We start from the raw sequence: 19,953 nt of genomic DNA, 5'->3' as shown, positions 1-19,953 counted from the left end.
ACGTAGCTGGGCCGACCTAACTTTTTAGTGTAGACTTGGCCTTTGGGCCTGTCTTTACACAGAGTTATTCAGACCTTTGCACCTAACGTACTCCATTACTAGTAAAGGTCTACATCTGGTATTAACCATACTTGCAAAGCACACCTAGTGTGCATGCAGCTTATATGGACAAAACTGCACTTTGTACCAGAAACTACCCCCCACTCCACGAGCAAACCAAACTATACTGGTAAAAGCACAGTTTTGTTGGTATAACTGCATCTAAACTAGGGACTTCTGCCAGCCATAGCTACATCAGTCACAAATCACACCTCTGAGCCACAGGTGAACATATTTTTTTCCAATCAATCACTCTTACAAACACCTCAACATCAAAGTGTATAATTGGAGGGTTTATCAACCCTTAACTACAGCTTCATCATGATTTGTGCATGGAAAAGTTACTGCATATTCCAGCTATAAACATTTAAAAAAGCAAGATCAGTCTCTTAGAAATATCACTGTATAACTCAGAAAATTCTATGTGTATAAATTAGTTCTCACACACAGGAAAGAAGGGCACACAACCACACAGTGCTTCTGTGCTGATATAAGAACCCATGAACATCCCCTTGAACTCAAACACATAAAACAAATATATGGCTGTATAATGGTATAGGCTGGTGCCCTAATGGGCTTGTGTATGTAGCTGAATTTCAGTCATAACATGAAAAAAAATAGGCAATAATTTCCCCCTTTCATTAACTTTACATAAAAAAAAAAAGCTTTGACATTGAAAATTCAGCTACAGCAAAAGTGACCAGAGTAAGGGTGGGATGGGAAAATGCTTCCTACGCAAATGTTGATTCTGGGACAGTTCCTGAAGTGTGACATGCATGTAAAAATCTGCAAATTCTGGAACCAGGCCACACTTCCTTCTATGCCAGTATAAACTCTGCTTCTCTCTTCACAATACACGTAGTCCAGACCAGAGGAAAAGTTCTCTTATAAAATAGTAGTAAGAATGAAGGACAACACAGTTTATTAAATCCATACATTATGGATTGCTCCACAAACAATATCAAAGGTTTGCAACTAGAGGCAGCAAACCCCGCTAACGAATGTACAGTAACCAATCCCTTTCTACCTACAGCTTTTCCTTTCTTTTAACCTACAGGAAAGGTCACTGTGAATGAAAAAGTGAAGATGTTAAATGAGCATTAGCTTGCTAAAATGCAGTTCAAAAGTGGCTATTTGCAAATTAGTTTAAGGAGTTCAGAAAGTTGACTTTAATGGTCACCAGGCCATGGCTTGATTTAATTTCCTTGCTCCCCTGTGGACTACAGCAGGGATCTTTCCAATAGTGGGAGTAGATAACTCTTCTAGGAGAGACAGTGGGTATTTACATGCAAGGGGATTATCATTCTTGCTAAGCAAGGTTTACTTAATTTCTTTTGGCTGTTTTAGAGAGAAATAACTTACTTTAACCTTAATGGAATATTCACTTAGATGCACAATAATCATGCATCATTCATATGGCTGAAATTAAAGTTGGGTCAGCACTTCCATTTTAAATCCCTGTCTTCCAAGGGTCTACCAATCATCCAGAGAAATCAGTTCTGGGCTGAAACTTGGCATGTAAAATATCAACTCAAAGGATTTTCTGGTTTGTTTTTTGTTTATTTTTTTTTCAATTAACTGTTCGATTTTTGGCCAGAGGCATTAGCAAGAAAAAAATAGCAAGCTATTACTTTTTCTACAGACTTCAAAACACACTTGTTGTAACATGTATTGTAGGTTAGAGATGAGCCAAAGCAAGAATCATTTATCTTAGTCAAGGGCTCCAGAACGGGGGTGGGGGCAGGAGGCCATGACTACATCACTTTTAAAAATGGGAGGGCTATGCCCTCCCACTTTTTATGGGCTGTAACAGCAAGTGATGGGGAGGAGGTGAGAGGGAGCGGGCAGGGTCTTGGGAAGAGGTGGGGCAGCACGAGGATGGGGAGAAGGGGCAGTGCAAGGGCAGGGACTCAGGGAGAAGGGGTGGCATGAGGGCAAGGCCCTAGTTCTCACACCAGTGCCCCCCCCCTCCCACTTTTTAGGAAGCTTCTGCCGGTCCTGATGTCAGTCAACCTGTCCCATCTGTCCCCACACTCCGTTTTCTTCCCCCAGACATACAAACATTGGCAGTTTAGAGCTACTTGAAGCGGCATTTAAACTGCCCTTAATTTTTCAAAATGTATGCAGTGTTGTTGTAGATGTGTCTGACCCAGGATATTGGAGAGAGACAAGATGGGCGAAATAATATCTTATTGGACCAAATTCTGTTGCCCCTCTCACAATGGAATTTGTTCCAATAAAAGATATTATATAAGCCATCTGGTCTCCTTAATTTTTCAAAAGCAAAAAACTCTGGCCAGTAAGGTTTGCAAACCTAAGACTATCCCAAATTTTTTTTCAACCATGTCTGTCCTATATTCCAACAAAGATATTCCCTAAGAAAGGATAAGGCATTCTGTGTGCCAACACCACCACTAATGCTCCCTAATTTCTGTTGTTCCTCCTGTTTCACTTTGGTTAAAAGTTTGATACATTGGACCATTACAAGAATCTTAGTTTTGAATGGCTGGAAGCTGAGGATCAAATTTTCAGCTGACATCAGACCAGATGCTTCCAGGCTTCCAAGTTCTGTGCATGCAAAAAGCAGATTTTTGCAAGTGCAAACTGTTAGATATCTAATTACCTGATCTGTGCATTCTAATGATTGTGGGTTCCTTACACATTGATGGCTGAGCACAAAAACTTGCAGCCACAATTTCAGAGGACAATTTTAAAAATTTGGACCTGAAAGCAGATGGGTTACACCATAAGGAGCATGACTTCGTATCTTCTGTCCTTCCAAAATTGTCAGCAAGAGCTGCTGGGTACCAACTGTGATGCTACCCAGGACAGTGAGTCACCTTGTTACCTCCCACCACAACTTCCAGCTTGAGAGAGATTTGCTTGTGCTTAACTAGGTGTCAGCTCCCTGACACCATCAGCCTGTGAGCCACCCAAGCATTTTCCCCTAAGCTACGCCAGGCCTTACCCTTGCCATGCAGATTAACAATAGGAGCACTCCAGTCTTCGAGTCCCTTTGACGTATTCCCCTGTAGTATCTAGCCCCTTATCTACTGAAGACTCTCAGAAATACGAGGTCTACTGGCCCAAGGGATCAGTGTACAAACCACCTTGTATGATTCAACTCTGGCTTAACACCACAGCACTGAGATATATTTACAACAATAAGTTTATCATCAAAGATTCAAGAAATAGTGAGTAAGCGTAATGGAAACAAAGGATTACATACAAAACAAAACCATAACATGCTTTCTAGGGGGATTAAACTATTATGCTAGCCTCCTTTGTAATGAAGTTTATCTCACCCAAAGCCTTTTGCAGCATTTTCAACTAAGGCTGGTTGTGATCCCACTTTCATGAAAGTAAATGCACTACTCATTTATTTCACAGGCTCAAGATAAAGGGGTGTCTTCCTTGCCTCTTTCTTACATCCCCCAAAGTTCATTGTCCATACCTGAAGTCAAGATAATCCCCTGTGGTTTATTCTCTGGTATGCTGCCTCCCTGTTGATTTCACATCCCAATGTTAACTTCATATGTAAATGACTCTCCATTATTTTGGCTTAAAATTCTTAATTTACATGCCAACAGAGACGGGCGAAAAAAATTATTTTATATGACAGAAAACTTATTTGTCATCTCTTTCTTGATACAGACTTTAGTGCATATTTTCAGTACGCCTACATAAACATAATTCCTTGCATAGTATCTGTACATACATTTCACAATCATGTTAATGACCAGTGTGATCCTGGCTTTCATTTAAGACCAGACATGACATTCTTAGATGAATCAGAGTGTACATACTAGAATCAGGATATTCTTGTAAACCCCTTGCCACCTGGCACTGAGGGTTTCATGGGTCACGCTAACATCTTAATGGATAGGGTTCACATAGATGGCTGCCCTCACTGTAAAGGCGTAAAAATATAAGTTAGGTGTTTTACTGCTTTTAAAACTGAAATTAATATGGACTACAGCTTTGGAAAAAAACAAAATTTTAAAATGTCAAAGCTGCCCCTCTTAAAAAGTAGATATTCATAAAAAACACTATTCTGCATGAGTCATAACATGCATGTGAATTTTTAATATCAAACATTTGTGCATATGATGTGGCAACTCCGAGTTCCCATTTGGTCATTAATTAGTATATATTACCACAGCTTCTCAGCACTCCAGACTATCTGGTTTCCAGACTTATTTCGTTGTTGGGAGAAAAATGGCTTTAAGTCACCTGTCCTTTCCCTTGATCCTGGAGCCAATTCACACAAGGCTAGACCCATAGCATGACCTGGAACAGCCTTGAGATTGCTCTAATTAAACTAGCCATACACAGCTAGAGATTACTGGGGCATAGACATACCTTGGCCCAAGACACAGTCTGCACCAGCAGCCAGGAAGGGTCACAGTCCAGCAGCCGATACACCACTTGAGGAAACCTCCAATGGCAGGGGAATCCTCTAATGGTAGGATGAACTGGAAGTAGGGTTGCTTGTATTATCAAAGCAGTGCAAAAGTAGACAGAACACATTGGAAGATTTAAGCAACTGGGAAAGGGGTGGATGTTATGCACAATTCCAGATATCAAGTAGAGTTAGGGGTATTTAATTTTAAAACACAGAGACAATATAAAAGGATGGAAGGATGGATAGACAAGCACAGAATAAAAATATATACACTTTCATTTTTAATAATCAGTTTTATTTAAAAACAGTGGCAACTCTTTAGTGGGCATAACCATCTTTCCATGTCCAGAGTGGAAAGAACCATGGAAATCTGCACGTGTGGAGCAATCCATGGAACCTATGGCATTCAGCTCTTCCCAGAGGTGTGGCTGTATTGTGCAGCAACCCAGCTTGCTTGCTTTTTTAAAAAAGAAGTTTCTAAATGCAACCAGTTCCCTTCTGGGTTGCAAAGATAACCTTCACAATACAAACCAATGCAATATCGTCATTCTGATTCAGCAGCCAGCCAGCCTGGAACAATAACACCAGGAGAGGTGTGAATTTCCTCCATTTGGCTTAGTAGGGTATTAACTTTGATGGCTAATTATTTAAATGTTTACATGTAACTGCCATTACTATTACTATGCATCTCAGAATATTTGGCATTTTTCTTAAATCCTCAGCTCCTGGAGACAAGCAATAATGGGGATCTCATCTTTCATTTTAAAAAAAAATTCTAGCCCTCATGTTTGCGGAGAAAAGCTTGAAAATGTAACATAAGTGCACTCTAGAGGCTCAAAAATCAGAACCCACATTTATTTTTAGAAATCTCATGATTTCTAAGACAATTTCATGATTTTTTGAGGCCTGACTCATGATGGCAATATTGCTTGTTAATCTTTGGGTATATGCTGCAAGGCCTATCTATTTACCCCAGGCATTGGTGGAGGGGACAACTGAGCTCAAGAGTGGCTTGGTTGCTCTGGCAACTGTGAATGATCTGACTATATTATAATGGCTGTTGATGAATATTAATATTCCAGACGGGGATAATGAGCAGCCCATATTGACATTATTGTGGGAACTAAAGGCCAGATCTTCCAGTCTAGGTGAGCCATGCTTAGTGCCAGACTAGGGCAGAGGGAGAGAAAATGGGGGGAAAAGGAGGAGCAAAGGTGGATTTAACCTTTTGCAGCACTCAGCTCTTGGGACTGATCTCAGCCAGTCCAAGCACCCTCCTGCATCTATCTTCCCAGTCGTGCATATAGATATGAAGAAAATAAAATAAATAAATAAATAAATAAATGGCTGAACACCATGAAAACCCAAGAAGCTGTAATACAAGATACTGTCATAATCCCAGAGGGGAAAAAAAGGAAAAAAACTCTTGAAAATAATTTGCCCACTTCTTCATTCAAAGTATAAATCTGTGATCTATTCCCAGGAGTTATTGTAAATATGTAGCTTAGAAAACTCAGGGTTAACATGGTTCTTTTCAGAAACAAATACTGAAATTGTCTTTAAGCCTCTTCACTCTTCCCTGCTATTTATGCATGTACATATGCAAATTACTGTAGTCAATTTCCTTCCACCAAGTACCAGACATATCTCTGAAACAGTTGGCAGGCCCTTGGGAAAGTGCTGCCCAGACAGCTGTGCAATCAGCTGAGTAAATCAGCTAATTAAAAAAATAAAGAGATACATAAAAATTATTAAAGAAAGAAAGAATCCTGCTTAGAGCATCATTTGATAACTTTGTATCTAGGAATGCTCAGCAGGCACTGAACAGGATAGATGTGTTTGTAAATTGTGGATTGAATTCCTGCACTGATAATGATGTTAGTTCCTCCCAAACAGTGTTCTAAGGTGCTCTTAATATTTATGGTTTGTAATTTAAATCAATTTAAATATAAATTACTCCAGCCTTTTGTTTGTTTTAAAATGACAAGGCCATGAAATGTAAGGTTGATTTCACATCTCTGGTGTGCAAATGGTCATTAACTTTTGTTTGACCTTAGGTGTAGAACTAATATTAAAATTTGCACAGAAGGTACTCATTATGGTGGTCTAGTTTCCACAAAGAAAATAGTTCCCAAGGGTCTTAATGCTGGAAACCATTTCTCAGATCTCAAATAGTAAACAGGATCTCTCTCTCCTCCCAAAACGCAATAATATTTTCTCTTATTCTGCAGTTTTATCAAGGAGCAGCAGATAATAGCTATAGTAGGACTCTGAAATCTAAACAGAGCAAAACCAGTGTCAGTAAAAGAGCAGAATGACAATTTAAAAATGTAGACTTGGTCTGTCTGACACCACATTACAGACAGAATGGTTTATTAGTGTTCAGTTCCTCTCCACTGTAACTGAATGACCTCAACAGGGACAATATCTCAGTTTAAATAATTGTCAAACACAGGAACGCTGGCATCATAGGACCATTGTTATTGCAACAGTATAATAATATCCAGTATAGTAAAGGATGTTCTGGAATTCACCTATATTAGAGAAATGGCTTCATTATGATTTTTACATGTATTGTATATCTAAGTTTTGTTTACCAATACTTTCTGACTGTCCCGTCTCAGCTGAATTCTGTGATGAATTACTTACCATTTGCTCCACATTTGACTGCCCAAATTCCACATAATATGTTTGTGCTCTACAAGGACTTCATTTGAGAAACATACCTCTGGCTAAACAAGCAGTTAATGCTTATTTTGTAATACAGACAGGGGCGGCTCTAGGAATCCCGCCGCCCCAAGCAGGGCGGCGTGCCGCGGGGCGCGCTCTGGCGGTCGCCGGTCCCGCGGCTCCGGGGGACCTCTTGCAGACGTGCCTGCGGAGGTTCCGCTGGTCCCACGGCTCCGGTGGAGCATCTGCAGTCATGCCTGCGGGAGGTTCACTGGTCCTGCGGCTCCGGTGGACCTCCCGCAGGCATGATTGCGGAAGGTCCGCCGGAGCCGCCTGCCGCCCTGCCGGCAAAATGCCACCCCAAGCGCGCGCTTGGCGCGCTGGGGTCTGGAGCCGGCCCTGAATACAGACTCAGCTTATTGATCCATTTGGAATGTGTAAGTCTGATTCTTCATTGCCTTGCACCTTGTGTAGTTTACTGCACTGCAAAGTGAGTGTAAATTGCTTCCTGTGCACAAGTGTAAGATTTGCACAAATAAAAGATTCTACCTATTTCACTCAAGAAGCAAAGCAGTGAAGAATCAGGTGCAATAACTTTAAATAATCCCACACTGTTATAACTAAATAATTTTTACAGCAATGGGAGAGTCAGGGAAAATTCTTGTGTGTCCATATACTCTAAACATACCTGTCTAACCAGTACTATTAGCTTCTCATTCACCTGAGCATTAAATTTAAACCCAGAGAACTCTGAACTGCACTGAATGCTACTGTATCTTAAAAAATAGTGTCACCTGACAACTACTGGAGCAGAATGCATTTTAGCAAAACTGTGGAAAGGTGGGGGACAGATCATTAACTGCTGGACACAGACATGACAAACCCACACACAAAAATGCAGAAATTGGGCTTGTTTTTGGCTTACTTGGCTTGTTGGTTAGTTTTTGGCTTGCAGCTTGTTTGACTTGTTGCTTTTTTTTTTCCTAAATCACCTCCTGGCAAGCAGGGGCAAGGGGAGGAAGAGAGTCAGGGGTGCACAGTGGGCCCACCACAGTCCCGGACTACATGGGGGGGGGGGGGAGAAAATCTAGTCACAGAGTGTTGAGGTTCTTAGGGATTGGCTTGTTTTGGCCTTGTTTGAAATGGGATTAGTTGATTTTTGGTTTATTGTGAAAGTCGGTGTGCTTATTTACCACATGAAAGTTGGCAATTGTGGATGGACATTGACATCTGCCAGCAAGCAGAGAGAGAACGAGAGAGAGAGAGAGAGACGGAAATGTTAGAACAAGAGATTGAGCAGACTAACAACTGGTGTGAGGTGAAAGACTGCTTTCTATTTCACATAAAGTGTTCTGCATGCTCAGTCTGAAAACGAAACAAAGAGGATTCTGAGTGTTTGGAGAAGTCTCATATGTTCATTTGAGCGAATGCAATCAAAACATACACCCAAGAACCTCTTTTTGGACCAACATTGACTATACTTTAGTTCATAGTCAAAGAAGTTAAGGCCAGAAGGAACCACCCAAATCATACCGTCTGACCTCCTGAATATCACAGACCACCAAGGGCAGCCAGAACCCACATACTAAACCAAATAACTGAAACTAGACCAAAGTATTACAACCCTCAAGAGACTAAACTATTATGTGCCATAGGAAAAGAACAGGAGGAACTGAGGTGCACCAGTGCCCAAAGACCCTGCAATGGCAGGAAATTGATCAAAATGAACCTGGCAAGCGAGCTATGCCTCGCACTGCGGAGGAAGATAAAAACTCCCCAAGGTCACAGCCAATCTGACCTGGGGGGGAAATTCCATCTCAGCCCCACATATGGCAAATCAGTTAGACTCTGAGCATGTGATCAAGAACAGCCAGTTAAGCACCTGAGAGAAAGAACGCTCAGTTCCACCTCAGAGCATTAGCCAACCCAGGTCCAATGCCTCATCTCCAGCCGTGGCCATCTCTGATGCTTCAGAGGAAGGAGACAAAAAACATAAAACACACACACACACCCCTAACACAAAATACTTCAGGGGAAAAAAAATGTCTACCTCTGCAAATGACTGTCTGAAACCTTGAAACATGAGATGCAGTTCACTTTTGCCTACTCTGTGATGCTATGTAGGCAATATGCGTCATACACATAATTTTGTGCATTATTAATTTCTTATGCACAAATTCCTTATAAAATGTGCTAAAATAATTATCCCAGGAATTTCAAATTAATTGCAAAATCAAATAAAACAGGACCAAATTCTTCCTTGGTGTAACTCCGCAGATTTCACTGAACTCACTAGAGCTCTCCTATGACTTTTTTAATACCCTGAAATGGTGTGTGTTTTACATGCTGTTAAATATACATGGGGAAAAAAGGGTGCAGCTTTGTTGTTTCAGTGTATGATAAATCTATCACATGGTACCCAGTGGATCTTTGAGCTCACAGCACAGCTAAGGGTTGGAGTAATGCAGACGCAGCGCATTAAGGATATTAAGATGCTGATAGGAAGGAACACTTCATGTAAGCTTAATTGGATGATGTAAAGAGCTGAATTCTTTGGTACTAAAGGGAGCCATGTCCAAACTTTGTGAACCAGAGGCAGGTCTACTGCAGTGCATGACCCTTCCAGAATCATACAGGAGCTTGGGTCAATCTAGTGCATGTTCCCTCAACTATACAAACAACTTTGGTGGTTTGAAAAGGCCATTTCAGACAAGATAGTGTGGCTGCCCTTTACTTCAGGACATGCAATCGTTTCAAGTACAATATTGCTGATTGCATTTTTAGCTGCATCTTTTACTTATAGCTACAAGGCAGCAAAGCTTTTGAGAAAGACCTGCAGATTTTGCTATTTTTTCCAGTTATGATTCAGTAAGAACCATCAGAGTGGAACACCAGACGGTGAAGGGGAGCTTAAGATAACACTACCAGTACCTACCTAAGGTGGGGCGCTCCTATGTCATTGTTTTGAAATGGTGCTGAATGTTACTCTGAAGTGAACATTTTTATGAGAATTCTATCTTATCCCACACACACTTCTAAATTTAACCCTTGTATTTAAGAACTGAACATTTGAAGGAATTGAAAGGTAGAGTGAAATAAGGTCCTGGCTACACTATCTATCTATCTATCTATCTACAGAGAGAGAGAGAGATATAAAGTCAGCCCACTGAAAAGACTCCTTTAAAAAAAAAAAACCACAAAAGGCAGTACGGTTTTAGAGATACCAAGGTCACAAGTTAAATCTTTTCTCATCTGTTTAAACCTTTCCAGTTTTCTCCACAGGGCAATATGTACACCATAGTCACCAAATGTCACTGCTATTTTGTTCCATAAAGTGGAATACATTTTTTCAATCCTCACAGACTTTCAGCTACATAAAAAAGCCAAAATGAACCAGGTTAATTTCACACTGCAGGTTTTGCATCTGTCTTCAGCTTTCAAGGTACCGTGGCTTGCAAGAGTATAAATTCAAAAGGAATTTAAAGTGTTTCAGAGCTAAGCACATACACTGAAGTTTTCCATATTCTGTGCATTGATCTTTGGTCATCTATCCTTTACCTCATTTTGAAAATAGATAGGTGAAAATCTGCTTGAAGTTGATGATTTGTGTGTCCTATACAATGCTGACCTCACAGTCTGTGTTTAACAAGTAAATACAAAAATTACACATGACAGATTATTTACACCATTATGTTCTTATGACAAATGAAAATTCTCTTATAAAAACTCTTGAGGAAAGAGACTGTCTCCTTCAATTTTTGAAAAACGGAACATTATGGGAGCTACCAGCAACAAAAATAATCTAAATAAATTAATAATTCAAAACACCAACATTCCTGTAATTTAAGGCTGAGAAAGGTCCTGCTCTAGTTACTGGATTCCCTAAGACGACTCCAGTCTCTCCAAGGAAAACAAGACTTAATTCATCTAACAACTTCTAAGGTTAATAGGAACAACAGCAATTGTCATGCATGCTTTATATACCACAAAGAAGAGCACAAACCCATTTTTTCTCTTGCAAGGCATCTTTAAAATGAGTTTTATTCTAATCAAATAAAACTGTAACAATGGTGTCTGGGCACTGCAATGTTGCTGAGATATTCAGCTGCTTCAGGAGTGGTGAAACTTATTCTTCCTTTTTTTATTTCAAAGATACTGGCTTAAAATACTGTGTGTGCAGAATTCCAAAATATCTATCTACTTGTACCATGTCAGTCACAAGGATATCTGAGCAACATACGTATATTGAAATGAATGTCACAATAACTTTCTCTCTCATTTTCTTTCCACTGCTTTGAAAGGAGTGGGGTTTTCTGTTTGAGTTTTCCATTTCTGCTTCTGCCATTTGTGAATTGCCCCCTAGTTTTGTCCCTTTCCCCCAGTAATTTCTTGGAAGACCATAATCCTCTTCTCAACTCCCCAATAGAATTATTTATTTACTGGTAACTGAGATTCCCCATCAAGTATGGTCCTGTATTGACAAGAACATGGTGCCTCTTTCCACTAAAACTAGGTTCAAGTCTCTCTCTTAACTTTCAAAGCACTTTCTTATTAGAAACAGCCTAACCAAAAATCTCTAATCTGCTAGAAGCATTCTGGGTACAAGATACGAAACAGTCATAATTGCTTCTTTTCATATGTTGATGAAACCTCTACTACCATTGAGCATGTACCACAGCCAATTCTTATTTAATTTTTAAAACAAAAACAAAAAAAAACAGGAAAAAGAGTGGAGTTCTGAGAAAAAACACACATTTCCCCTAGGTACCCAGAGGCAATATTTACCCTGCCCAAGCACAGCAAATATTATTCACCTTTTTGTAAAGCAGACTACAATGTTTGCATGAAGAGTGCTGTATAAAGGCAGACAGACAATGTGACCAAGTGATTACTACTATCAGTATCATAGAAAAATAACATCAGAGCACAAATCAGCCAGTTTTGTCAGAATAATTAAACCACTGCAGGGGCACTTCCAGAAATTAAAATCACTCAGGCCCAAATTCCACAGTCCTTTAATCAAGCAAAATACCCATTTTTGCCCTGAACAGAAGTGCTAACCAAAGCTCAATAGGAAATGTTTAGGGATAATGTAATAAAAAAATACAACCAACACATGGGCTTCTGCAAAACATTCCTGTCTTGAGGAGTTCAAATCCGTAAAAACCTTTTAAAGAGATCTCTACAAAGGGAAGCACATTCTTTCATACGTTCAAGTTCTAGTCAGTACATAAGGAAGCCACACTACACCAGCTCTGATGTGCAGTAGAGAAGCCATGGGGCTCCTCTCCCTTACACTAGTGGCACATGCCCCCGCCATGGATCTCACATCAACATGCCAGTAGGGTTACCATATTTCAACAATCAAAAAAAAGAGGACGGGGGAGGAGAGCCCCACCCTAGTCCTGCCACCGCCACACCCCCATCCACTCCCTCCCCACTTTCCACCCCATCACTGCCCCCCTCAGAACTCCCAACCCCCCCTGCTCCTTGTCCCTGACTGCCCCATCCTGGGACTCCCCCACCCTAACTGCCCCCCTAGGATCCTACCCCCTACCTGTCTCCTGACTGTCCCAACCCTTATCCACACGCCCACCCCTAAGACAGACCCCTGAGACTCCCACGCCCCATCCAACCACTCCCCACCCCGACAGGGCCCCCAGAACACCCAACCCATGCAATACTCCAACATAGGGGCATTAAGAAATGCAAATTGCAATGTTACTCTTTAAAAACAAAAACAAGCATGCACTAGTTAAACGGACCAAAGGAGTAGCTTTTTGCAAATTTGAGCTGCCATACCAAATGCTTAAAATAATGCATTAGAAAGGCCTGGCCTACCCTTGAAAGTTCTACTAGTATTACTATTTAATTTAGGGGTAGGGTTGCCCGACATCTGGTTTTCAACTGGAATGCCAGGTCGAAAAGGCACTGCCGCCAGGCTGTTAAAAGTCTGGTCAGCAGTACAGCAGGGGCCTGGGGCTAAGGTAGGCTCTCGGCCTGCCCTAGCTCCACGCAGCTCCCAGAAGCAGCCTCCAGGTCCTTGCAGCCCTAGGCACATGGGCAGTCAGGGAGGCTCCGTACGCTGCCGTCGCCCCGTATGCCAGCTCCACAGCTCCCACTGGCCAGGAACCGCGATCAATGGGAGCTGCGGGGGCAGTGCCTGCGGGTGCGAGGGCAGCTCACAGAGCCTGCCTGGCCACCCATGTGCCATGGGGCTGCAGAGATCTGGGGGCCGCTTTCTGGGAGTGGCAATAAGCGCCGTCAGGACCTCACACCCGGAACCCCCTGCCCCAGCCCGGAGCCTCCTCCTTAACCCCCCAAGCCCTCATCCCTGCCCCCACCCCAGAGCCCACACCACCAGCCAGAGTCCTCACCCCGCCCCCAGCATCCCAGACCCCCTGCTCCAGGTGGGTACCCTCTCCTGAACCCCTCATTTCTGGCTCCACCCAGAGCCCTCACCCCCAGCCCAGAGCCCTTCCCCACCTCCCTCCGCACCACAATCCTCTGCCCCAGCCTGGAGCCCTCTCCCGCACCCCAAGCCCCTGTCCCAGGCTGGTGAGGATGGGGCCTCAGAAGCAGGGGGAAAGGGGCAGAGCCTCGGGGAATGGGAATTCGGTTTTGTGCCATTAGAAAGCTGGCAACCATATTTAGGGGTACGAATTTTTTTAAATGGTAAAATCCTTAGTGTGTGGTGTGGGTGCTGCTATTTCAATATAAAGGTGACTGATACTGGTATAGGTATCCCGCTCCTCTATGCAAATAGCTATGGCAGTATAAAGTACCTTTATACAGATATAACTGCCTCTACACTGGGAGGGTTGTACTACACCAGTGTAGTGTAGACAAGTCCTAAGGCAACATGCTCTTGATGGCACTTTTGCTGTCACTTTAAATCACGTAAAAGGAAATGAATAGAAAGCAGCAAAATATACCCCAGCAAACAAGGACATAGCAAAGCATTAAAAAAAAAAAAATTAAAAAGGGCCAAAACGAAGTTGGCATTAATGGGAAAATACACAAAAATTTGTAATCCACAATCTTGTTAACAGAACTATCACAAAATTCAAAATCAAGAACTGTTTATTTGTTTAGTACAAACGTACATTATTACATATAAATATAAGCAAACAGAAAACTTACTTAACTAAAGCAGCCCCAAACAGTTCACATTCTCAGCAACTATTCTGCCTTTACACTTTATCAGGTGGGATACTAGATGGAGGGAACACCACAGTAATTATATTGTGTTGATACAAGAGACTCTTCCACCACACAGTCCTTTACTGTGGAATGAGATTTTGTATTTCTTGCTTTCTAATACAACCTACATTTTAATAAGTCAACAATGAAGAATCAAATACTTCAATAAATGACAGAGGAGAACCATGTTAAAAAGCCCCATTAAGGACCAACTGTCTGTACTTACCTGACTTTCTTGCTTTCAAAGCAATGACAGCAGCCAGTTCTTTCTGTACCTAACACATGAGAAAAAGATTATGGTTATAAATATATAGTTAAACAGAAAAAAAATGTGGTATTGGCAAGATACAGCGCATCATTAATCTTCAGATATTCATTGCATATAGAATAATACAGATGTTTCACTAGTTTGTTTCTTCTCTTGGTTTTAAAACCTGACCCATGTTTTCCAGCAAACCTATTTTTCTGTCAACTGGGAATGCTGTGACTTTTTGTCATTTTAGTTTCATGTAAACTTTGGCTTAATCTCTAGGGGATATATTGACTGTGGCATATGAGTTATTTTCTCTGCAAACTTCTTCTCATGCATGTACCTAAAGCTTCCTCACCTCTCAGTCAAATGTTTGTTTTCCCTCTGTGATTGCATTGCAACTCTGTGTTTGCTTTCAGAGTAGCAGCCGTGTTAGTCTGTATCCGCAAAAAAAAAAAAAAAAAAAAAAAAACCAGGAGTACTTGTGGCACCTTAAAGACTAACAAATTTATTTTAGCATGAGCTTTCGTGAGCTAAAGCTCACTTCTTCGGATGCATAGAATGGAACACACAGACAGGAGATATTTATACATACAGAGAACATGAAAAGGTGGAAGTATGCATACCAACAGGCAGAGTCTAATCAATTGAGATGAGCTATCGTTAGCAGGAGGAAAAAAAACTTTTTGAAGTGATAATTAAGATGGCCCATAGAAGGAGTGAGGAGAACTTAACATAGGGAAATAGATTCAATTGGTGTAATGACCCAACCATTCCCAGTCTTTGTTTAAACCACAGTTAATTGTATCTAGTTTGCATATTAATTCAAGTTCAGCAGTCTCTCTTTGGAGTCTGTTTTTGAAGTTTTTTTGTTGCAAAATTGCCACCTTCAAGTCTGTCACTGAGTGGTTAGAAAGGTTGAAGTGTTCTCCCACTGGTTTTTGAATGTTATGATTCCTGATGTCAGATTTGTGTCCATTTATTCTTTTGCGTAGAGACTGTCCGGTTTGGCCAATGTACATGGCAGAGGGGCATTGCTGGCACATGATGGCATATATCACGTTGGTAGATGTGCAGGTGTACGAGCCCCTGATGGTGTGTCTGATGTGATTAGGTCCTGTGATGGTGTCACTTGAATGGATATGTGGACAGAGCTGGCATCGGGCTTTATTGCAAGGATAGGTTCCTGGGTTAGTGTTTATGTTGTATGGTGTGCGGTTGCTGGTGAGTATTTGCTTCAGGTTGGGAGGCTGTCTATAAGCGAGGACTGGCCTGTCTCCCAAGATCTGTGAGAGTGAGGGATCATCTTTAAGGATAGGTTGTAAATCTTTGATGATGCGCTGGAGAGGTTTTAGTTGGGGGCTGTAGGTGATGGCTAGTGGTGTTCTGTTATTTTCTTTTTTAGGCCTGTCCTGTAGTAGGTGGCTTCTGGGTACTCTTCTGGCTCTGTCAATCTGTTTTTTCACTTCAGCAGGTGGGTATTGTAGGTTTAAGAATGCTTGATAGAGATCTTGTAGGTGTTTATCTCTGTCCGAGGGATTGGAGCAAATACGGTTGTATCTTAGAGCTTGGCTGTAGACAATGGATCGTGTGGTGTGTCCGGGATGGAAGCTGGAGGCATGTAAGTAAGTATAGCGGTCAGTGGGTTTCCGGTATAGGGTGGTATTTATGTGACCATCGTTTATTAGCACAGTAGTGTCTAGGAAATGGACCGCTTGTGTGGATTGGTCTAGGCTGAGGTTGATGGTGGGATGGAAATTGTTAAAATCTCGGTGGAATTCCTCGAGGGCTTCTTTTCCATGAGTCCAGATGATGAAGATGTCATCAATGTAGCGCAAGTAGAGTAGGGGTGTTAGGGAACGAGAGTTAAGGAAACGTTGTTCTAAGTCAGCCATAAAGATGTTGGCATACTGAGGGGCCATGCGGGTACCCATAGCAGTGCCACTGACTTGAAGATATATATTGTCCCCAAATGTGAAATAGTTGTGGGTGAGGACAAAGTCACAAAGTTCAGCCACCAGGTTAGCCGTGATATTATCGGGGATACTGTTCCTGATGGCTTGTAGTCCATCTTCGTGTGGAATGTTAGTGTAGAGGGCTTCCACATCCATAGTGGCCAGAATGGTGTTTTCTGGAAGAAATACTCACCAGCAACCGCACACCATACAACACCATACAACATAAACATAAACACTAACCCAGGAACCTATCCTTGCAATAAAGCCCGATGCCAGCTCTGTCCACATATCCATTCAAGTGACACCATCACAGGACCTAATCACATCAGACACACCATCAGGGGCTCGTACACCTGCACATCTACCAACGTGATATATGCCATCATGTGCCAGCAATGCCCCTCTGCCATGTACATTGGCCAAACCGGACAGTCTCTACGCAAAAGAATAAATGGACACAAATCTGACATCAGGAATCATAACATTCAAAAACCAGTGGGAGAACACTTCAACTTTTCTAACCACTCAGTGACAGACTTGAAGGTGGCAATTTTGCAACAAAAAAACTTCAAAAACAGACTCCAAAGAGAGACTGCTGAACTTGAATTAATATGCAAACTAGATACAATTAACTGTGGTTTAAACAAAGACTGGGAATGGTTGGGTCATTACACCAATTGAATCTATTTCCCTATGTTAAGTTCTCCTCACACCTTCTATGGGCCATCTTAATTATCACTTCAAAAAGTTTTTTTTCCTCCTGCTAACGATAGCTCATCTCAATTGATTAGACTCTGCCTGTTGGTATGCATACTTCCACCTTTTCATGTTCTCTGTATGTATAAATATCTCCTGTCTGTGTGTTCCATTCTATGCATCCGAAGAAGTGAGCTTTAGCTCACGAAAGCTCATGCTAAAATAAATTTGTTAGTCTTTAAGGTGCCACAAGTACTCCTGTTTTGTTTTTTTTGTGTGTTTGCTTTGTGACTCCAGGGGCTAAGGTGAGTTCTCTGTGATGGAGTTGGGCTGGGGTTTTGCAAGCATGTGCTATGTATTTATTTCCTCAGTAACATCTCTTCATATCACCAACACAATCAGCTCTTCACCTCAAAAAGATTGTTTTAAGACAAAAGCTCTAATGGTAATTAATATTATAGGGAGGTGTTTTCTTTCTTTCTGCCCTCATACAGGTGAAATACACCAATGCAAGGCACACCACACCATCTAAATCATGATCATCTCCAGTATTTACACATTTTTACCTCATTCCATTCAGTCTGTCAGCTGTTATTTCTTACTGGAGAACAGGGATTTATTGCAGGAGAAAAGGGATGGTCTTGCAGTGAAGAGCTTCATTCCTGACTCCATTACACCCTTCCTGGATAACCCAGGGCAAATCCTAATTTATCTTTGCCTCAGTTTCCCCATCTATAAAATGAGGCCAGAAATATTGATCTACTTCACAGGATATTGTGAGGCTTAAATTAATTCATTGGCAATGTTTGTAAAGCAAACATGCTTTGAAATCCACTGATGGAAGGCACTAGTGAAGTTTAATTTGTTATTGAGTTAATTATTTTACAGCTTCCTGCAGGAAACTACTACTTCTGGAGGAAAAAAAATCTGCAATATTTCCCACTCCATCTACAAACCCACCAGTTTCTCCTCATCCTCCCAAATTAAACAGAGGAAAATCTACCTATATCCTTTTTATTGATCCCAAAAGGCAGATTTATTACTTCTAAGATGACTTTTTTTAGAAAGCATTGAAGATAAAAGGTTAATTCAAAAGCATATATAACAATCCAACATAAACATAATAATGTTCTTGTAACCTGCACAGTTTTGTCCACTCTGAACATTCTACACCTCCCTCCTTTTTTAAACTCTTCCCTACAGAGAAGGGGGGAAGGAAAGCCAAAAAGCTAAACACCAACTAAATTTTCTGTTGTCCAGTTTTGTTGGGAAAAAAACTTTAGAAAAACATTTGCAAAAAAGTTTCCAATCTGAAAAAAAGTTTGAAAATGTTCAACCAACTCTATTACCTCTATTCTCAGTAAGGTTCCTTTTGCCCTCCCTCAGACCAGAAGATAAACAATGAATTGTTATTTCATGAGTAATAAAAAGCACAAGTTTGAGCATGCCCACTTAGTGAAACAGAAATTAATATTGAGTTTAAGAACTAATGGTCCTGAGCAATCTGACTCATGCTCTGTCAAAATATTTAAACCAGGGGTCAGCAACCTTTCAGAAGTGGGGTGCTGAGTCTTCATTTATTCACTCTAATTTAAGATTTCGCGTGCCGGTAATACATGTTAACGTTTTTAGAAGATCTCTTTCTATAAGTCTATAATATATAACTAAACTATTCTTGTATGTAAAGTAAATAAGGTTTTTAAAATGTTTAATAAACTTCATTTAAAATTAAATTAAAATGCAGAGCCCCCCAGACCGCTGGTCAGGACCCGGGCAGTGTGAGTGTCACTGAAAATCAGCTTGCGTGCCGCCTTCGGCATGCATGCCATAGGTTGCCTACCCCTGATTTAAACCATGTGTGTAACTATAAGTACATGAGTAGTCCCATTGACGCTTTAGAGTGCTCCACAGCTTCGAGCAGTGATGGTCACAGTAAGGGGAAAGAATAAAACAAGAATAAAAAAAGACCTTTTATAACTGTAGACAAATGAAGACTACTCAATTGCACCTCCAGAGGTTCTGAAAACGATCCCTTCTTCTCATCCTGCTCATCAACATGTAACCCGCAAGGAGATTACCTAGATTCCTGGAGCTCTATCTGCTGGCAACTCAGTGGGAGCCAAGGGAAACTCAGAGTCTGCCCAGCAACCACTAGGGAGTGAGATGGCCCTTCCCAGGGAGTTCAGGAAAGGGGAGAAGCCATTTTTTGAGTCAGTCTGGAGCTAGCCAGGAGAAGGCCAGGACTGGCTGTATGGGGACAGGACCGGCTCCAGGCACCAGCAAAACAAGCAGGTGCTTGGGGCGGCACATTTCTAGGGGCAGCATTCTGGCACCGCCCATCATAAGTGCTGACTCAGGGGCATGGAGAAAAAGTGCCCCCACCGCCCCAACTCGCCTCCACCGGCTCCCCTGAGCACCACCCCGCCACTTCTCTTCTCCCCCTCCCTCCCAGGCTTGCTGTGCACAAAACAGCTGTTTTGCGCAGCAAGTCTGGGAGGGAGGAGAAACCGAGCGGCGGACGCTCTGGGAGGCGGCGGCGTGGAGGTGAACTGGAGTGGGGAACTGTTCCTCTACCCCTCCTTACTTCCTGTGCCCCACCACCCTAGCTCACACCTCTGCTTCGCCTGCTCCCCTGAATGCACCGCTGCTCCCTTGCCTGAGAGGGAGTGGGG

The 19,953-nt window shown here is 41.8% G+C and overlaps 1 protein-coding gene across 3 annotated transcripts in view; it reads right to left on the bottom strand.

The window, feature by feature from the left end:
• The window catches only part of RAPGEF5 (Rap guanine nucleotide exchange factor 5), a 231,490-nt gene that overhangs the window by 136,918 nt on the left and 74,619 nt on the right, over positions 1-19,953 (bottom strand). For all 3 annotated transcript variants that reach the window (XM_045007954.1, XM_045007955.1, XM_045007953.1), the window contains exon 7: positions 14,604-14,652. In XM_045007954.1, coding sequence (XP_044863889.1) covers positions 14,604-14,652 — 49 coding nt within the window. The remainder of the gene's footprint in view (positions 1-14,603; positions 14,653-19,953) is intronic.

This window comes from Mauremys mutica, chromosome 2 (genome assembly GCF_020497125.1).
Source record: "Mauremys mutica isolate MM-2020 ecotype Southern chromosome 2, ASM2049712v1, whole genome shotgun sequence".
NCBI lineage: Eukaryota > Metazoa > Chordata > Testudines > Geoemydidae > Mauremys > Mauremys mutica.
Note: the sequence above shows the minus strand (reverse complement) of the source record. Positions and strands in the feature narration are given on the sequence as shown.